This window comes from Hydractinia symbiolongicarpus, chromosome 4, assembly GCF_029227915.1.
Source record: "Hydractinia symbiolongicarpus strain clone_291-10 chromosome 4, HSymV2.1, whole genome shotgun sequence".
Taxonomy (NCBI): Eukaryota; Metazoa; Cnidaria; class Hydrozoa; order Anthoathecata; family Hydractiniidae; genus Hydractinia; species Hydractinia symbiolongicarpus.
The window spans coordinates 13712879-13734116 of record NC_079878.1 but is presented as its reverse complement, the minus strand read 5'-3'; the positions used below and the strand labels follow the sequence as shown (position 1 = coordinate 13734116).

The 21238-nt window shown below is 34.6% G+C and overlaps 2 protein-coding genes, 1 long non-coding RNA gene and 1 other non-coding gene across 4 annotated transcripts in view; 2 read left to right on the top strand and 2 right to left on the bottom strand.

Moving 5' to 3' along the window:
• Positions 1-1440: 1440 nt before the first annotated feature.
• LOC130641441 (uncharacterized) lies at positions 1441-4423 on the bottom strand. The gene is made up of 2 exons (XR_008982458.1): positions 3598-4423; positions 1441-1756 (listed from the first exon to the last, which is right to left on the bottom strand). It is a non-coding gene; the product is annotated as an uncharacterized LOC130641441 (long non-coding RNA).
• An 83-nt stretch (positions 4424-4506) lies between these two features.
• LOC130641429 (uncharacterized) lies at positions 4507-18511 on the bottom strand. Its single transcript, XM_057448232.1, has 12 exons — positions 18468-18511; positions 18158-18288; positions 17409-17553; positions 16759-16953; positions 15721-15920; positions 15011-15306; positions 14416-14648; positions 13921-14105; positions 13773-13830; positions 13014-13264; positions 6253-10033; positions 4507-4823 (listed from the first exon to the last, which is right to left on the bottom strand). The coding sequence occupies exons 2-11, from the start codon at positions 18281-18283 to the stop codon at positions 9809-9811; spliced, it is 1914 nt and encodes a 637-aa protein (XP_057304215.1). The 5' UTR covers positions 18284-18288; positions 18468-18511; the 3' UTR covers positions 4507-4823; positions 6253-9808.
• The window catches only part of LOC130641438 (ubiquitin-conjugating enzyme E2 T-like), a 49637-nt gene continuing 34605 nt past the window's right edge, over positions 6207-21238 (top strand). The window contains exon 1 of the mRNA XM_057448242.1: positions 6207-6216. The gene's annotated coding sequence lies outside the window, so the exon portion shown is untranslated. The remainder of the gene's footprint in view (positions 6217-21238) is intronic.
• Positions 10698-10770, top strand: Trnar-ucg (transfer RNA arginine (anticodon UCG)). Its single transcript has one exon. It is a non-coding gene; the product is annotated as a tRNA-Arg (tRNA).

Genomic DNA, 21238 nt, shown 5'->3' with positions numbered 1-21238 from the left:
AGAGGATGATGTTCAAGAAATGATAAACTTTCCATAGTAACGTTGTTTTTTATTTAATGTCTTAAATATCCATTAAATTTGAATGTATCACATTTAACAGGTTTTTATCTAGTTTTTCATGTTCGTTAGATCTATGTCTACGAGCTTTAATATTCTAACGGAGATAAAGTGCGATTGTATATTGGTTTAGAGTGGCATGTTGTTACTAGAAGGAGTAGACCCTTGTCACTGGCATAGTTTATTGCAAAAATTAATCATACGAAAATAATAATTAAAATTTAAAGACAGTACAGCTTTTTACAGGTTAATCAATCACCACACACCAATCAGGTGCGGATCCAGGGTTAGTCAGATAAGTCGCGTGACTAAGTGTAAATTTGACGAAAAATGTTAGCCAAGCGAAGATGTCGACGATCCAGGCGTTGCAAACGGAGGGCGTTAAAAATTGTAATTTTTTTACGGCGAAAAGCCATGGTTCACAGCCCTCTCCAATTCGCCTATAGCGATGTTGACGTCAAAGTTGTGACGTCGCTACCATATAGACTGAGAGGGTTGCAAATTATAGCTTACAGATTTTGACTGATTCATTTTGACTAATCAGTCACCCAGTCAGTCAAAAATCAAATAGCTATGGCCCGCAACCCTCCCCATCTCACCTAAGGGGCCTGTGACGTCAAAATCGTGACGTAATTTTCACACTCTATGCGTAGTCCAACAATATGTGGCCCGCAGCCGGCGAAGGAAATTTAGGTTCCGTACTGCGTGGTTACTGATAACCTGTTAGGCTATAGTTTTAACTCCCATCCGCCAGGATTAGTCAAAGACTCACGCCTTTTGGCTTGGATTCTTTCCGTACTATTATTGACTAGCCATAGTTACCACTAATGCGCCCCGAATTACTAATAACGATTTCAAACATTCAAATTTAGAACGGGATTTAAAATTAAAATGGAAAATGGTGGACGTTTGAAATCTATAAAAACTGCAGTGTTAGAACTTATTATTTTCGTTATTTTCACATTTGGCTAAGGCTCTATCTATAAAGTTAGATCTTGATTAAATATATGTACACTTTAAACGCCTCTAGCCTTCTTGTTGTGTAATTTCACGTAATCATTGCTTTTGATTTTTGGTTAAAATTCGTTTAAAAGACTTACGCATACATTTTTGACTTATCAAATCTCCAAAAATTCTTGTGCTGTAATAACAAATTGTGTCTGAAAGCTATTCTGCTGAAACATTTTCCGCCAAATATGACGAATATAATAGAAATGCAGTACGGAATTGCAAAGAGGCTTGTGAATAAGCTTATTGCCCAGGGGAAAATTTTTAAATAAGAAGCCCTGCGACTTGAAGATTTCCGTCATTAGGCTAAAAGATTCTGAAATTTGAAGTAGACTTTAAAACGGAGAACAATGGGGTATATAAACACATCATAAGTATCCTAATTCTCAATTATTATTGTAATTAACGTAAAATACAACTTGATAAATAAAAAATAATTTTTTTTACATATATATAGTATATATTCTAAAACAATAGTTAAACTTTAACTGGATTTTTTTATAACTGATCTCGAAAATTCCAGGATGCAGGATTGCTATGTATGAACTTCACGATTCGAATATATATAATAACTTCTGAAAAATTTCAATGAATTATTACTCCGTTAAGTTACCAATAAAATCCTTAAAAAATTTCTCTCGTTGAAGATTTTTCGAAAATGCTGATGGTGCATGGTTTGATAACAAATGATCTGAAAAAGAAAGTATATTTAAAATTGAGAAAGAAGAATACAATTTTACCAGAACTGAATTAATACTAGGTTGTTTAATTATTGTCTACTTATCTGATTTAAAGTTAGAATTTATTAAAAAGATACAAATCAATGCCATGTTATACACAAAAGGTATACTATATAAATAAAAATATATATATAAATTTAGTCAAGCTGGCTTTGATATCATTGTTAAACAAGTATAATATTAAGCAGGCGATACAAGATTTTCAAACCTGTGGACAATACAGGACTTATTTTGTCGAAATCGATTTATTGAATTTTACAAATTTGAGTGTTTATTATCGAGGAAATTGATTGGTCATTGTTTTCGTATTGAATTCAACAAGTTGATACAAAAAAGGGTAGACACTCAATAAATTTGTCAGATTTGATAAATCAACATCATTTATAATTTCAAGAAAAAACATGAAAAAGTGAAGAAAACAAAGAAACCTGTAACATACTGTGGGTAGCGTCTAGTTGTACTGCAAGGGCTAACTATGTTATGTTATTGGTTAATTTATCAGTTCAACTTGACTGTTCCGTGCAATGAACAACAATATTTTTTCATGATTCAACAAATATCTTTTTATATATATTCTTGCGGTCGGATTCGTGTCAACCAATCACGGGCCAGTATTCCGGTTAAGCAGCCATTATGAAATGGGGTACAAATGCCGTAATTAATGTTTTTGTGGTGAAATCTTCATAAATACAATACTGGATTTTTCAAGGAATTCTTTTTTTTTTAGTCAAATCTTTAATATGTTTTAGATACTGCTTAATTTTTGCCATTTTCATCATCATCATCATCATCATCATCATCATTCTCGGCTTAACGTCCGTTTTCCATGCTAGCATGGGTTGGACGGGGTATATTAATGACCCTCTTCCAATCTGATCTAGACTGTGTTAGATCTAAACTCAACTTCTTCTCTATTAAGTCTGTCCTTATAACCTCCTGCCAAGTCTTTCTCGGTCTGCCTCTGGGCTTTGCCCCAGGAACTATCAAGTCTCTACACTTTCTTACCCAATTATCCTCCTCCATTCTTTCCAAGTGCCCCAGCCAATTCAATCTTCTTATCTGGATAACATCTTTAATTCTACAGAGACTTAGCCTGCTTCTTAGCTCATCTGAACTCTTTCTGTCTCTCAGACTGGCATTACACATCCACCTAACCATTCTCATATCATATCATTTTGCGACATTTTAACGACGTTTTACTTGTAAATTCTGTTTAAGTAAGGTTGCTACTTTGAAGGTTTGACCGTGAAAAGTCCACTTTGTTCTCCATCGGATAGCAACGAAGGAGAACATTCTGACCGCAAGAATACATGATAGCAGCCTCACAAAGGTTCCTTTAGAAGTTATTTTACTCACCCAAAACGCCTATACTTTTTACGGTGTATGTGGCTTATCAGCACCCTCGTTGATAAAATTACACAGGGCAGGATAAAAGTTTTTTGTTGCTTCTGAAAAAAGGGACTCTAATGAAAGCACTATTTTGTGCAGCTCTAGCTTGATAGCTGTAGTACAAGTGAGAGTAGTTTTACGACTATTAACTTATAAAATGCAAGAATTTAAAAATAAGTATTTAGCTCCCTAGCTACATCATTAAAGCTATTACGACAAGCCAGACCATCGGGAAGGGAAGACCAACAAAATGCAAGCAGTTTTAGTCATGGCCATACACGGAATGTTCTGTTCTTGATTGACTTTAAATTGTGATGCATTTATAAATTGCGGCCTTTGGATCAACGCCATAAACCGTTCTGAGTTTAATTTCATATAAAATATAAGTAATCCTTCTACTTACTGTTAACAAGTTTCGAAACAACTTGGACAAAGAAAAACAAACTTTTTCTTGAAGATAAATTCACGTGGGCTGCAGTGACATTTAAGCATATTAAACGAGACAATATTACAAAGCTTTAAATTAACATAACAAAAGAATCTCGATTAATATTTTTTATGGCAGTCAAATCTTCAGAGACAACAAAGAAACCGAGACAAGATAAGTTTTGCTCGATCAGTGTTATTTTTGTCTTGATGGTACCAAACACACAGGTTGTGTTATATCAAACCTAGGTTGGATGTTCGAGCCGAAGTTCCCCCGCGAAGTTGAGAGTAAGAAAAAAACTTCTCCCATACACATAAAACTAGCCATAGTTACCACTAATGCGCCCCGAATTACTAATAACGATTTCAAACATTCAAATTTAGAACGGGATTTAAAATTAAAATGGAAAATGGTGGACGTTTGAAATCTATAAAAACTGCAGTGTTAGAACTTATTATTTTCGTTATTTTCACATTTGGCTAAGGCTCTATCTATAAAGTTAGATCTTGATTAAATATATGTACACTTTAAACGCCTCTAGCCTTCTTGTTGTGTAATTTCACTTAATCATTGCTTTTGATTTTTGGTTAAAATTCGTTCAAAAGACTTACGCATACATTTTTGACTTATCAAATCTCCAAAAATTCTTGTGCTGTAATAACAAATTGTGTCTGAAAGCTATTCTGCTGAAACATTTTCCGCCAAATATGACAGAAATGCAGTACGGAATTGCATAGAGGCTTGTGAATAAGCTTATTGCCCAGGGGAAAATTTTTAAATAAGAAGCCCTGCGACTTGAAGATTTCCGTCCTTAGCCTAAAAGATTCTGAAATTTGAAGTAGACTTTAAAACGGAGAACAATGGGGTATATAAACACATCATAAGTATCCTAATTCTCAATTATTATTGCGTAAAATACAACTTGATAAATAAAAAATAATTTTTTTTTTACATATATATAGTATATATTCTAAAACAATAGTTAAAACTTTAACTGGATTTTTTTATAACTGATCTCGAAAATTCCAGGATGCAGGATTGCTATGTATGAACTTCACGATTCGAATATATATAATAACTTCTGAACAATTTCAATTTCAATGAATTATTACTCTGTTAAGTTACCAATAAAATCCTTAAAAATTTCTCTCGTTGAAGATTTTTCGAAACTGCTGATGGTGCATGGTTTCATAACAAATGATCTGAAAAAGAAAGTATATTTAAAATTGAGAAAGAAGAATACAATTTTACCAGAACTGAATTAATACTAGGTTGTTTAATTATTGTCTACTTATCTGATTTAAAGTTAGAATTTATTAAAAAGATACAAATCAATGCCATGTGATACACAAAAGGTATACTATATAAATAAAAATATATATATAAATTTAGTCAAGCTGGCTTTGATATCATTGTTAAACAAGTATAATATTGAGCAGGCGATACAAGATTTTCAAACCTGTGGACAATACAGGACTTATTTTGTTGAAATCAATTTATTGAATTTTACAAATTTGTTTGTTTATTATCGAGGAAATTGATTGGTCATTGTTTTCGAATTGAATTGAACAAGTTGATACAAAAAAGGGTAGACACTCAATTAATAAATTTGTCAGATTTGATAAATCAACAACATCATTTATAATTTCAAGAAAAAACATAAAAAAGGGAAGAAAACAAAGAAACCTGTAACATACTGTGGGTAGCGTCTAGTTGTACTGCAAGGGCTAACTATGTTATGTTATTGGTTAATTTATTAGTTCAACTTGACTGTTCCGTGCAATGAACAACAATATTTTTTCATGATTCAACAAATATCTTTTTATATATATTCTTGCGGTCTGATTCGTGTCAACCAATCACGGGCAGCCATTATGAAATGGGGTACAAATGCCGTAATTAATGTTTTTGTGGTGAAATCTTCATAAATACAATACTGGATTTTTCAAGGAATTCTTTTTTTTTTAGTCAAATCTTTAATATGTTTTAGATACTGCTTAATTTTTGCCATTTTGCGACATTTTAACGACGTTTTACATGTAAATTCTGTTTAAGTAAGGTTGCTACTTTGAAGGTTTGACCGTGAAAAGTCCACTTTGTTCTCCATCGGATAGCAACGAAGGAGAACATTCTGACCGCAAGAATACATGATAGCAGCCTCACAAAGGTTCCTTTAGAAGTTATTTTACTCACCAAAAACGCCTATACTTTTTACGGTGTATGTGGCTTATCAGCACCCTCGTTGATAAAATTACACAGGGCAGGATAAAAGTTTTTTGTTGCTTCTGAAAAAAGGGACTCTAATGAAAGCACTATTTTGTGCAGTTCTAGCTTGATAGCTGTAGTACAAGTGAGAGTAGTTTTACGACTATTAACTTATAAAATGCAAGAATTTAAAAATAAGTATTTAGCTCCCTAGCTACATCATTAAAGCTATTACGACAAGCCAGACCATCGGGAAGGGAAGACCAACAAAATGCAAGCAGTTTTAGTCATGGCCATACACGGAATGTTCTGTTCTTGATTGACTTTAAATTGTGATGCATTCATAAAATGCGGCGTTTGGATCAACGCCAGGATCCGTTCTGAGTTTAATTTCATATAAGACATAAGTATAATCCTTCTACTTACTTATTGTTAACAGGTTTGGAAACAACGTATCTCACACAAAAACAAATCTTTTCTTGAAGCTAAATTTGTTCTGCCCAGATTGCGAAAACGGCCTGTTTACAACCGGGACAGCCGGATTATGTACACATGATCCGATTATGTTTTTTTTGCACTGGTTATGTAGTGGTGACCGGATTATGAACGCTGATATAATGGCTGGCCAGGCAGGCTGTGATTGGCATTTTCTTCGAACTTTTGTGAATTAAACATTCTCTGGAAGATAGAACACCCCTAAAAACTAGAGATGGCGGAAGAAAAAGTCTCGACGTAATTCTTAGTTTAAAACTAATCTTGTAGTAAATACATTTCAGCATAATATACTTTGAAGTAACAAAATTTCACGGAACCTAAATTATTCTTTTTGAGGGAATTAAGTTTGGTGAAAAGTTATTAAACTTGCGAATCCCAAAATTTAGTATTTGCCGCGAAATTTCGTTTCATTTGAGAGCAACAACAACTTTGCCACCAGGGCTATTCGCTTGTCAGAAGTGATGACGAATGATATAAAAGCGGTCGGCCCCGATTATATTTGTTCTATAAGTCTGGAATAATATTTGACTGTCATACATAAGCCGGCCTTCCCCGATTATGTTCGTTCTATAAAAAATGAGAAATAATATTACACTGTCGTATATAAACTGGCCTGCCCTGATTATATGTCCCTTCTTTTATAAGTGCCAAATAATATTTTTTGAGTAATAAGCCGGCCTGTCCTGATTATGTTGCCCTGATTATGTATTTTCTGCCCTGTTCTTAATCGGTGCAAGCTGCCGTACTTAATCAGGCCAATGTTCATTATCCGGGCAGAACAAATTCACGTGGGCTGCAGCGACATTTAAGCACATTAAACGAGACAAACAAAGCTCCATATTACAAAGCTTCATATTAACATAACAAAAGAATCTCGATTAACATTTTTTATCGCATTCAAATCTTTAGAGACAACAAGGACACCAAGACAAAAAAAGTTTTGCTCGATGGGTGTTTTTTTTGTCTTGGTGGTACCAAACACACTGGTTGTGTTATATCAGATCCGGGTTGGATGACCGAGCAGAAGTCCCCCGCGAAGTAAAGAGTGGAAAATTTTTTTGCCATACACAACACAAACACTATATACCCGCGGTCCACTAAATGTGCGCCCCTTCGGTGGGGCGCAACAAACACTATATACCCGCGGTCCACTAAATGTGCGCCCCTTCGGCGGGGCGCAATTATGGCTGCAGCAGATATGTTGGCGCGGGTGCTTACTGATTTAAAGTGTGATAATTTTGAATCTGTTCGTAAAATGCAAAAAGAACTTTTAGAAAGTGTTTATTCTCGAGCATTTTTGTTGTCTGGGGATATTTATTCCTTGGTTGATAAAAGTCTTCATCGGAATTCAGGTCCAGATATATACCTTCCATCTGAGGCTAGGTGTGAAGATAAAGGAATTATTGCTTTAAGGTGAGAAATATGTTTTTACTCTCCAACACACCTTGCATTTATTTAAAGGTTTTCAGTATATCTGCTACAGAAAGATAGTTGGGGAGAGCTTTATACAACAGACATTAAAACCAAATACAAAAAGATTTAATTAGCTAATAGCTAAGGCTAATACACCTTTACGATAATTCGGAAAAAATAACACTCCATCGCAGCTTATTTTGCAATCAGAGGAGGTAAACATTACACTTTTATAAGAGTTTATTAAGGAGAAAACACGTTTTTTCGTGATAACTTTTCTTGCCACGTTTTGTTTTTAATGAAAAGTACACATAAGTTGTATCTTATTATTATTAACGTTTCCTGAAAATTTGAAAGAAATTAATACAACGGAAGTTAAAAAACTGGAGAAAACTTTTTTCCGATATTGTAAAACGATGGAGAGCCATAGGAACGCATGTACAATTGAATTATCATAAAGGTGTATTGTTTTTGTAATATGAGCTTTGAACAGAATTTTCAGCATTGCGGAGGAATACTTTCTCAATTAATATTTGTGTTGTTATTAGAAGCAAGAACTTGACATCTGGATAAGTAAGGTTGGTGATGAAAATAAACAACTCTTTGAATGACTATTAAGAAACAAAGTTTGTTGAGTAAAAGGTCATGGTAAAATATATTATTTTTAGATCCAATCCATCAGGAGACTGTCTATACAGCTCAGCATCGTTGGTATAGGCATAGGTGATAATTCTCTTGTTGATGTTTTGAGAATCTTGACATCCATAGAACTTTTCTTGCATCCTTCCTTTTATTCCAATCATCCTTGTTTTCAATTTGCTTTTAAAAACCAAAAGGCAAATATTTTTATATCTGAGAAAAGTTTATTCAGATTTTCCCTTTCCCATATTGTTTGTGATATGACTCTTTCTCCTGAGGAGGCAGTTAAAGCAGAAGCAATCTACAACTGTACCCCCAAGACATGGTTTCCTTTTCTATCAATACTTGCCTTGTCAACAGTAATAAAGAGAAAAATTAACACATTTTACCCACAATTCGGTTTGTTACAGTTTGTTACAACTTTCTTTACACAGTGTATATTGCCACACCCATCTATTTTACCTGATGAAGATCAGTTAAAAATTTTATTTTGTTATGAAGATATTGTTAAGTCTGGTGTAGACTTCAAGCCAAATCATTACGTTCCCCTTTTTCCAGGTTGCAACTTTCGTAACTGAAAGTTGCATTTTCCTATTTCAGCATGCAAAAAGCAGTAAAAAGCCCCTCTTAATTCTTCTTTTAAAGTTCAAACGAAACTTGAGTTTAGCCCTATGAATAAACAAATATATCTGAACAAATACATGGGTTGAGGTGTGTTTGTATCATATCACATGTACGTATATTTCATCTTCATTATCCTGATCTTTCCATATTCTTATTGTTTTTGTTATTATTGTGTTTTATTTTGCTGTCCATGGCTGGTGTGATCATTTGATGCACCTAGTCATGCTGATGAAGCCTGATATTGGCAGAAACAGCAGGAGTTTATAAATAATGAAATATATTCACAATTGTCTCACTTTATTATAGTTAATCCCTGTTAATTTTAGTGGTTTTATCTATCTAAAATAAGACGTGTAAGACGGAGATTTGATTCTTATAAAAGATGTTCTTAGCAGATTTTGTTATAGCTTAGCGTTTCTTTTGGTCAATTTTATTAATAACTAGATAAATCGGAAGACAATTTTTCGCGATTTTTGTACCCGCAAAGCTTAAAATTTAGCCCCCAGCTGCTAAATTCAAGACTCAGTCTTGACTAAGTCTTGAAAAAGTCTGGATCCGCCCCTGCCAATATATTACAAAATAAAAAATTTCATTCTTGCAGCTTTTATCTGATCCATAAAACTGTTTAAAAGAAAACAATCACCTATTTTATGAATCGATCAACATCCCTGTTAACACTCACAACACAAATAGCAGTGATCGTTGCATAAACTGCCAATCAACTCTGTGTAAACTTATTGAAAAGATACATTCAAAGCCAGTATCTTAAAATCAAGTTCTACATTTCTGTTTCTTCACGACGTCTTTATATTTAGTAAAGTTGTTTTATTTTAAGCGAGCGAATTACTCGTTGTGTCTCTGCTCCATCGACTAGTCGAACTAATGACGGTCCAGTGTAAGGTCCTAATGGAAGCCCATCATAGTTGTCTTCACTCCATAAGTAAACTCTTAGACCAGCTGGTATTCGCATGCTCTTCAGTTTCGTTGCAGCTGTATTCCAGGAACAACCGTGAATGGAGGATAAATTTTGAAAGTTCTAAAGTCAGAAGAATTCATTATCTTTATTCTCGAAAGAGGGTATTTTCGTAATCGGGGTTTCTTGAGAGACCTCGGAACTAGTTTCGAGGTCACTTGACAGAGCTCTGGTTTTTACCTAGTTTTTAACCTTAAAAGAATAGCGATAAAGAAAGCCACACGTCTGGTAAGTCAGGCACACGCACACACCCTCGTCCCCAGGGAGTTTTGCCTTTCTGATATTTGACAGAAGGAGGCCGATATCCCTCATATCAAAAAGGCAGAAATCCATGGAAACGAGGTTGGCACACGCACAATCTAATCCTCAGAGCTTCTTTATCGCCTTCTGATATGCATGCTGGCGTTAACAGCCTACCAAGCGAAAAGAAATCCTGGGATCGAAATTGTTATATGCAACTGTTGGGTAAATTGAACTTTTAAACGTCCCCACTCTCCTATTTAGTAATAAACTAATTGTTCTTGCCTTAGGTGTCAGCATATATTTTTCTATTAAAACAACTAACTCATAAGTCTAGAAACCTATAAGAGGAAAACAAAGTTCGAGTAATGAGGCATAGGATTGTAACCGAGGCAGAAAATATTTTACATTCCAAGGGAATTAAAAAAGTAATTAAATAATTTATAATTTTTTGTTTTATTAAAAAGCTTTTGATAATTTATTGCATGGCCGCGTGGCCCAATGGATAAGGCGTCCGACTTCGAATCGGAAGATTGTGGGTTCGATCCCCATCGTGGTCAAACTTTTAACTTTTTCAATCGTGGTTAGATTTGTGGAATATTTCTTAGATTTTTTATTTTTTTACTCTTAAAACGATACAGTTTTTGTTTTATTATCAGCGATACAAGCAACATCATTCCTACTCGCTGTTATAATACCATATTTTTCTTTTACCCCCCTGTAATCAATAACCGCCCCCAGGTACAAAAATAATTTTATGAGCGCGTCTTCGAAAAACAACAATTTTCTCCATCTTATCAAAACCCTAAATGTATAGTTTTTTAGGTAAAAATCGAAACATAAAAGTACGGAAGCCGATAGGTGCAAAAAATCTTTTCCGAAATTGTGTGAAAATGTTTGGCGAAATATTAAAAATGTTTTTCAAAATAGTAAAAATGTTATTCGAACTCGTGAAAATGTTTGCCGAAATAGTAAAAATGTTTGCCGAGATGGTGAAAAGGCTTCTCTAAATAGAACTGGGGCGAGTTGAGGTCCGGAAAGAAAACTATGGATAAATGTGTCTTCATTTACTATCTGATAAATATTGCGTCGACTGTGGAGCAAAAGTCTCACCCAATGGATATGATTTGATTATTTCGAAATATTTTCGAAAAGGATACCAATATCAAACAATACTTGAATATTTGCACTGTCTGTTATCAGGGATTAAAAATGTCATTGCGAACATTTTGAAATCACGATTGAAAAACTCTGGGTTTAAAACGCCGAAATTGCGTGACTCATAAGTCGTTGTTTATAATGGAAAATACTAGCAGTACATTATCAAATAACAATAAAAAAGTCATTGCACGTTATTTTTAAATGCCGTCCGAGAAATAGGTGGATGTCCCGAGAAAGTGAGGAGTGATTGTGGTACTGAAAATGTAACTCTAGCTACTATTCAAGGTTATTTGCGACGTAATCACGGTGATGAGAATGCAGGTACAAAGTCACATATATACGGTCCTCAAAATAAAGAATAACTTCTCTTTGTGTTACTTCTTTTTTAGAGTTAAATAATTGCATATTCGCCCATGTTGAATCCCTATTGACACTTTCTCCAGTAATAACTACTAGGAAGTTTAAAGGAGCGAAAAATCGTTTTTCCGTTAAAGTCTGCTTTCCAATAGGTAGCGAAGCGGTCGTTTATTTTGAAACTCTGTATTCTGATTTATTAGCGTCCTGAATCTGCGGCGTAAAAGTAAAATCTTGTTCCAACAATAGTTCGCTTGGGTGGGGCTGTGTGCACTGGGTGGAAAGGGGCAAGTCTCTAACTCTGTAATTTTGCTACAATAACTAATTTCTTATTAATTCACCTGCGAAATACCAATTCGGTTGTATTTTTTGGAGATTAAAAAGATGAGGTCTTCTACCTCGTTACCAAGCCTTTTTTACGCCTTGCGGTCATACCTTTTGATGTGTTCTTGTGGTCGATACAAGATATGAAATACCCTGGAAACGAGGTTAGGGTCATATTATTTTGAGAAATATTTTCTCTTTTTTTGGAAAACATTTTACCATTTTGAAGAAGATTTTTTTCTTTTTTAGAAGAGATTTTCACTATTTTGAAAAAGATTTTCAATCAAGACCATTTTGAAAGAGATTTTCACTTATTTCGGGAAAGATTTTTTGCACCTATCTGTATAAAATGAGTTTTCTTAAAAAAGACTTTTTTTACGATGCAATGATTTTAAAAAATAATCTTGTAACCGGCGTCCTAGGCGCTCCCTCTAAAAACCGATTCACTAAATTTCGTCCGGTGTGAAAAAAAAGCTCTGAAAATGATGTTTCGATTATATACTTTTTACTTTATGTTAAGAAGTATGAACATTTGTAAGAATATTAAGGATCAAACTTATATTTTTGTTCTTATTTTTCAGCAAGAAGGTTCAGCAAGAGGTTTAAAATTGTTATCCTAAAGAAAAATATGGATTTTTTTGAAAATACGATGTCATTTAAACTGATTTGTTGTCTGTAGCCATAGTTAAAAGTCATGTTCTAGTGTTCTTGTGAATTCATGATTTTACATTGGCGTTACTTACTTTAGTATTGTGTTTTTTTTTACCTAAACTTATTGTTTAACCCTTTCTGATACTTCTGATGTGCCCGAGCAGAAAAGAAAGGTTTAGACAGTCTTTGTTTAATATGTGCAGGGATTAATCTTAAAGGGCATTTTATAGAGTGTATTGGGTGGAGAAAGGTTATTTTTATTTTTATGTAATAAAAAATAGTGTACCGTACACTCTCGTTTAGAATTACGTACCCCTTCCTCCAGTAAATCACAATATCCATCAAAATTTTCTTCTCTGCATATTCTGATCATCTCCGATGGCTTTTTTGTCGTCCTTTCTAGCTTTAACGATTTCCATTCTCCGCTATGACATAATTTCCCGATGGTGTCTGGCCCTTGAAGCGGACCAAACATGCTTCCTTGAAAGTTAAAATCATCATAGGCTGTAACTTTCATGTTTGCAGGAATAGAAATGGAATTTATTCTGCTGCTCCAGTCGTTATCTGAGAACAATAATAAATTAGAAAGAAATTATTTTTGTAGTGATGTAAAAATGGCAGTCAATACTGCTTGATAACCTAATAGCAAAAACTTTGTAACCTCGTTTTCAGGCCAGTTTGCCTATGGACGTAAGGACTACTTTGTAATAACGGTTTAGGGCCAAGGAATCCAGGCAAACAAGATATCAATTTTCATGCGAAGCTAACCGTTTAAAGTCATTTGCAGATACAATAAGCCTGCGTATTAAGTCTTACAGGTCAAAAATACGCTGCGTTTGTTCCACTTTGTCCACAGGGCTTTTTCTCTCTCAAGGCCGTTGCGCTCCTCGCTGTCAGACAAAAAGAGACAGCTGTTTTTAGGATCCAAGGTTGACTTGTACCAGGAGGTTTTCTTCCTAGGTATGCCTTCTGCTTTTGATTAAATAAAAACATGCTCTCAGCAATGAGATACGAAGGTGGCAAGAAAATGATGTTCATTTTTTGAGTAAAATAAAAAACAAAGAAGTCTTACTGTGAACATCATCGAGTCTTTTATACAGTCCCATAGGTAACATATCACATGGACTTTTCTGTAAAGGGAAGGCGAAGATATATTAAATATACTAATTTTTCATTACATTAACCATACTGTAGCTACGAAAGGTAACAAAATTTCTCACTTGTCTCAAATTCTTTTCTTCGCATACTCTCAAATAGCGACTAGCATCTTTCTTTGTTGCCAAGACGTACATTGACTCCCATTCATTTCTTCCTGGAATAGTCCCAATCACAGTAGGACCAATAAAGGGACCAAATGTTGTACCTTTGAATTTATCTTGATCAAAACCTGTGACTTTGAGATTGCCTAAAATGAGGAGAAAGAAGTTGAATTTTGATTTATCTCGAGAAGTTGTTAATCTAAGCCTCTACTGAATTAGGTTACGCAGGACTTTCTGGAAATTTACATTGTAAGCAGTCTTTATCACGTAATTTCTGGGCAACAGGTGTTGTGTGGTAGGTGCAGAGATACAATATTTGGAGAAAAACTAATTGTTAGGGAGGATTATCCTCAAGGACGTAGATCTTCACGTTATTTACTTCACCTTTTGGCCAAACATGCTTAAAATACGGCAAAGAGAGTAAATCGTCTTTTGAATTGAAAGACTGGTCCTCACCTCCAATGTATATAGAACTAATCGAACTCCTCCATCCCATCAAATCATTTGTTGTGTATTTCCCCATCATCATTTGGAAACATTCTCCTTGAAGCTGCTGCTTCGAACACACAATCACATGCGCGCGAAGGTATTTGCCGTTCGTCATCACATCCAGTCGATGGATGTACGCTTTCAAAGTTGGCCATCTTTCTGGACTTGCATAAAAATAACTGACTGCGTATCTTTCACCTCTGCAATAAAATAATTATTAATTTGGAATATAAAAAGGAATTATTTTGTATTCTTGATACAGCGGACACTCTCTCTTTATGTCGAACTCCCAAAGAACTAAAAAAATTGATTTATAGAGAGAAAGTTCGAGATGGAGCGTTGTCGAGATGGAGAGATTCCACTGTAGTTTAAATCATTCTACCCTGAAATATCTCGGAAAACAAGCTTGTTTATGATCAATATCTTTGCATCTTTTCTGGCATCGAAAATTACCGTCCCCGTGTGAAAAATGATACTAGATGTCCTGGCAATAAGGTTGCTCGAAAGAAATTGTACCCCCAAAAAAATATCAACATTTTGAAAATATACTAGAAGGACTTACATGAAATTAATAGGGTCAACAATAAAGTTCAAGATGTTTTTGTTAATTTCTTGTTTCTTTCTCACTAACTTCAATAAATATAAAGCAGTACTGTTTAAACCAGCCTCGCCAACTAAACTAGCCATATCAGTGATCAAAAGTTGGCGGATAATACTCAAACTACTGTATAGGTTTAAAAATTCTAAACATTTTTCTGTTTGTTCGTTTAGTTCATTTTCATCTTCGTATTTAGTGATGTCACCAATGTAACATGAGGATGAGATGACTTCTTCCACTTTTCCAAAGATAGCCATTTCCTGTGTAATAAAAATAACATCGTAAAAAAGATACCAAAGGTTACTTACCATTCTCGCTCTAGGGATGAGAATGGTTCCTTACACCTTGCTGTATAACATATCGTACGCTGTTGAGAATGAGGATGATAAAAGAATCAAAGTGTATTGTAACCAGCCATAATAAAGTCGCACTGTTTTAGTTTTTGTTACAAGTAGGCCAAGAAAAATACACAATTCAACCTCGTTCCCAAGCAATTTTACCATCTTGATCTCTGAATAACGGTTGAAGGACCAAGAAACCTTGGAGACAAGGATGCACACAGTCAAGAATTAGTTGGTTTTCTGATTACTTTCAGAAATCTAAGAGCTTTGATGTCTACTTTGTTGCTAAGTGTTTGACTGGTATACGGGTGAAATAATCCCTCACAGACGTACCTCAAATGCTTGATTGAAAAACTCCATTGCCTGGTTTTTATTAATACTCCCTCCATCTCGGAGCTGCAAGATATTATTACTTAATGAACTGTATAATCTTTTTGTGCTTGAAACATCCAAGTCTAGTTGAGTTGCGTTAGCACGGTCTAATGCAAATAGAATAATGCGTTGGATCATTCGTTCCGTTTTGATTTCTCCTCCTAAGCAAGTATAATATGAAAAGTACAATAGAAGCACTAGACAGGTCTGACAAAACCAGGACGGGACAGCATGTTCCACCCAACGTTTTTCAAAGATAGCTTAGCTGACTTTAAAAACACTATTTCTCCGTTCTAACGAAATAAATTCGAAGAGCGTTTTAGACAGTTTGGAGTTCACAAAATTTTCCAACTCAACAACAACAACCTGTGAAGACTCCCTTTTCGTCCACTATTTTGAACCCTTCACGTTTAAAGCAGATTCGTTGACCCTGGGTTACGAAATAGACATCATTAAGATAAATTTAGTAGCGGAAGAAAAAATAATTATTTGAGGAAACAAATATTATTGTTCTTTCGTTTCTTGTTTGTTACATATCTTCGTTTTATCTTATATTTACCAAGCGTAAATCGTACATTAATTTGTTAAATTTATGTTTGCGAAATAACGAATAGATTTTCCGTGTCTTTCCTTAAAACAAAGAAGTATAAGGTTAGCGCTTACTCAACGGTACTCGCCCTCAACGACAAAAAGGCAAAAATTCCTGGGACGAGGTTGGCTCTGTATATAAATTAATTTCTTTAATCGGTAAAACTTTCATCGTGTTAACGATAGGAAAAAATGTTAAGCTGAATTTCCACTCGATAGAAAAACAAAATGAAACGGAACAAGCGAAATACATATTCGGCTGGTTATTATGTTTACATTTTGTTATATATATATACATATATATATATATACTTTTTTGTTTTGTTCTTGTCCGCAATTAATCAATTAGATTCCAAATCACAATTGTCCGTTTCATTTTGTATTTGGGTGGAAACTCTCGAATGTGTATACCTGTGCTACCGCCGAAAGTGTCAAACACGGAGGATACGAGTGATAGAATTACTTCTGTTAAAGGATCATTTAAATCTGCCATTGTTGCTAATGGAACTGCAATTTCTAGACCTCCTAACACTAATTCTTGCCAGCTGCCTCTGTGAATTCCATTTGTTAAAACTTCTAGTCCAGATAATATATCGTAAATATTCCCTAAACAAGGTCAAGAGGTTTTACAAAATAACAGGGGTGGAGGAGAGAAAACAAGGAAATTGTGAAGAAAAGAATTTTTGCGGAAGCTTTATTCACGTAAATGAATATGAAAATGATGTCACTGATATATAACATCAGTCTTGGTTCTTTTTTCAGACTACAGTTGTATTCTAATATACTCTTTTAGTTTGATGACAGACAAAACTAAATAGGCTTTTCAAATTGAAAAGGGGGAGAGAAAAAATCAGAATAAATTACTTTTAGAGCATGTGTCTTCGACATTAGCTGGACAACTTCTTTAAGTTTTAATATGCTTCAGCACTTTTGTAATTATTTTTTAGTCATTTCAATAATTGGAAGAATTTTTGCGCATTTTGCATTCGACGCAGAAAAAACCCCGAAACGTTTACAATACTTTTAAAAACCCTTGAAGCTTATTGTGTAAATGTATGTACCAATTAAATCTTTGTCTCGCTCATCTTTCTCCGATAATTCAATTTCTTTTTCAACTTCATCTACAACCACGGCTAACTGAGTCAACTTTTCTTTAATCGATGGTATAGCTCCTAGTACGCCTGCATTCGACATGTCCACTGCAATCTAAAAAGAGTGGATAAAAAGAATGATCATTGTATTTATACCGCTTGTTAGCCAGTGAAAAATCCACTAAATCATTAGAATTAAATCCCATTTGCCTCTTCGGCGAAAAGTATTTCGTGCATTCTTAACACGAAATCGACCTATTTGACACACATAATACGGGTAATTAACTTATAAGAGACTAGTCGTTAACCCGTGGTTTCGTCCGTGCTTAAAATTCAGCAGCAAATTCAACAAAAATATATCGCATTTGCTAATACAGAGATAACGAGTTAACATCGTCTCCAGGGTCTTGTGACCGCAGAGCCGTTATTACGGAAATAACATATTTCTCAAACGAGCCTCCCTTAAGTTAATGCAAAACTTTAGGGGTCTTTTTATCCATTCCACAAAATAAATCAACCGCCATATTTGTTGTATTCTTGTTTACATAAAAATCCCGCGTAGAAGAAAAAATTAATTTTTGAAGGGTAATAACTATTCATAAATTATTTTTCGTGTAAAATTACCATAAATTAGAACCTGTTCGCCGCTATCAACTTCATCAACAAGGCAAAATGCCCTGGGAACGGTTTTTCAGCGATGTAACTCACAACAATGTTACCTGTGACAATGTAAGCAATCCATTGTCTTTAAACTTCTTAAAATCTTCTAAATCACTTCGACCATGCGAAAATTGCCACAAAAAAAATTGTAAAAGAAACACCAGTTTGAAACAATTGGATTGCATCTTTCCTACAAAAAAACATTAAATCCTGAAGAATATCTATACCTTAACTAGAAGAAAAAAATCAAAATTACCAATCAGAAAGAGGTGATTTTTCGACACTATTTTTCTCTTCTAGATAAAATACTCTATAGAAATATATGTGGATAAAAATATATACAAAACACCAGAATATGTGCGAACTAACTTTATTTTTTTGATTTCACATACTTTTATTATGCTCAATGTGCTTTCGAAGAGAGTAAAATTTAACATACCGTTTCGAACTGCGCAACAGTTAGTGCAACATACTGGGCACATTTGCTTTGAACAAGCAAACAAAATGTCGTGTTTCATCTCTCTCTTTCTTTTTTAAAACTTTAAAAGAAGCAATAGAAGTTCAGATGACGGAGAGTTATTTTATAACGACTTAATTGGTTCGGTCTTTTCGAAGATCGGGGTAGGATTGCCCTTCCTAACTCCCATTAGAAATTGCGGAATAAGACCAATCACATATCAATACATGGGAGCCCTTAATACGAGGATTTCAGCATACATCTACTTAAAGACAAATTATTTAATAGCAAACTATACTATTTTTAAAATAAATAAATTTTTAAAATAAACTCGTATCAATAAATGCATTTTTTTATATAAAATTTATTATCAAAATGCTGATATCAAATTTGGGACGAGCATGTACTTTTGAAATATAATATTTTATTTAATATTTTTCCATCCTCTGTTAGAGCTTTAGCTAGTGGTGAAAATAGATTTGATAGAGACACTTTAAAATTACCACTTGTACACCGCGCTAAATCAGTCTGCAAACCTCCCAACAAAATTTTACCATCATTAATGAAACAAAGCCAGTTTTTTCATCATTTTTCAGACACAGACAAAAGGGTGGAGTTGTCACTACTCTGCAGGCGACAGGCTGAAAAGTCCCTACCTGATAGAGAGCGTGTGAAATTTGCTATTAGCATTCTTTAGCGCGTCATAACAGCGAAATAAATCCATGTCGCAGCTCATAAAGATCGTGTAAATTTGGGATGCCTATTTGTCTGCACTATTAATACTAAGAATTTAAATATGTTGATATTTTTTATTTTTAAAACAAACAAACACGCAACTATCAAAATTACAGATAAAAAGTTCTGCACATACATAAGTACAAGCGTAGATTTTTCCAGTGAGTAAATACAAATATCTGGTACAAAAAAATGAAAGAAAATGGCAGGTATAAGTAGAAGACTATGGAATCTTTCATTATACACCTTATTAGGCCGTCATTAAAAGAGCTATCAAACAGAAATTAAGTGTAAAATTTTGATATATATGAAACGTTAATTACTACGTGTTGGCTTGTCTCTTTTTGCAACAGCTAATTAATTTATGTAATTTTTAGTTGATTTGCACATGGGATGTTTGTCGTGTCATCTTTTAGAATGATACTCAAAAGTTCTGGAACCCGGATTGATATTGAAAAATGCTAGATATGAATTTTGCTGAACAAGTTACCTGAAATATTGATGTTTCTGTTGAACTTTCTTAGACAACGTGGTGAATATATTTGGTGCTATCAAATTTGAATGCGCTTAATAAAGAGGATAATACATTAGCACGAGGATGATACGTTAGTACCGAGGATGATACATTAGCACAAGGATGATACGTTAGTACCGAGGATGATACGTTAGTACCGAGGATGATACGTTAGTACCGAGGATGATACATTAGTACCGAGAATGATACATTAGCACGAGGATGATACGTTAGTACCGAGGATGATACGTTAGTACCGAGGATGATACATTAGTACCGAGGATGATACATTAGCACGAGGATGATACGTTAGCATGAGGATGATACGTTAGTACCGAGGATGATACGTTAGTACCGAGGATGATACATTAGTACCGAGGATGATACATTAGCACGAGGATGATACGTTAGTACCGAGGATGATACGTTAGTACCGAGGATGATACATTAGTACCGAGGATGATACATTAGCACGAGGATGATACGTTAGTACCGAGGATGATACGTTAGTACCGAGGATGATACATTAGTACCGAGGATGATACATTAGCACGAGGATGATACGTTAGCATGAGGATGATACGTTAGTACCGAGGATGATACGTTAGTACCGAGGATGATACGTTAGTACCGAGGATGATACATTAGTACCGAGGATGATAAATTAGCACGAGGATGATACGTTAGTACCGAGGATGATACGTTAGTACCGAGGATGATACATTAGTATGAGGATGATACGTTAGTACCGAAGATGATACGTTAGTACCGAAGATGATACGTTAGTACCGAGGATGATACGTTAGTACGAGGATGATACGTTAGTAGCGAAGATGATATCTTTTAATGATAGCCGCTAAGCGTGACAAGAAGGTTAAGGGTGTCTTATATATTGAACAGTAACTGGGCGACGTCTGTATAACAATGACCAGTATTCTGTATGTTCAAAATCACTGTAGGCAGCTTTATTCTGTCCCCCCTCCCCCCCGTCCTGCGCAGAAGAATCCAATTACTTTCTGCTAACAGGTGATGGATGTACGAAATATAAATGCGGAAATATACACGACGTGCTGATTTCCGTTAAAATTACCACGGGTTAACGACTAGTGTCTTTTCTAATGAGACCGTCGCCATTTCTTTTAACAGGGTTGCGCCGCAGCTGTATTTTAGCACCCTCATTTCAGCACCCCCTTCATTATTTCATGCTAACAAGCGAATAAGGATTCAGAAAATAGCGATTCCCGGGACATGTAGCTGCGATGGCCAAAAATGTAAAAACTTAAATATGGAAGACGGGCTAATTTCCGGGATAACGAATTTTTAAAAACAAGTGGCATGATACAGAAATAGCCATTGCAAATTCCACGAGTTATTCTAAAAGTAGGGTTTTCTTCTATTTGAGAAAGTCATATAGGAATGTAGGGAATATGATTT

Coding starts and splice junctions, on each gene's coding strand:
- LOC130641429 (XM_057448232.1), bottom strand. CDS start 18,283: ATGCAATCCAATTGTTTCAAACTGGTGTTTCTTTTACAATTTTTTTTG. Junction 13,831..13,920: donor AAGAAAAGAATTTGAGACAA/GTGAGAAATTTT, acceptor TTCCCTTTACAG/AAAAGTCCATGTGATATGTT. Junction 13,265..13,772: donor AAGACTCGATGATGTTCACA/GTAAGACTTCTT, acceptor TATTGTTCTCAG/ATAACGACTGGAGCAGCAGA.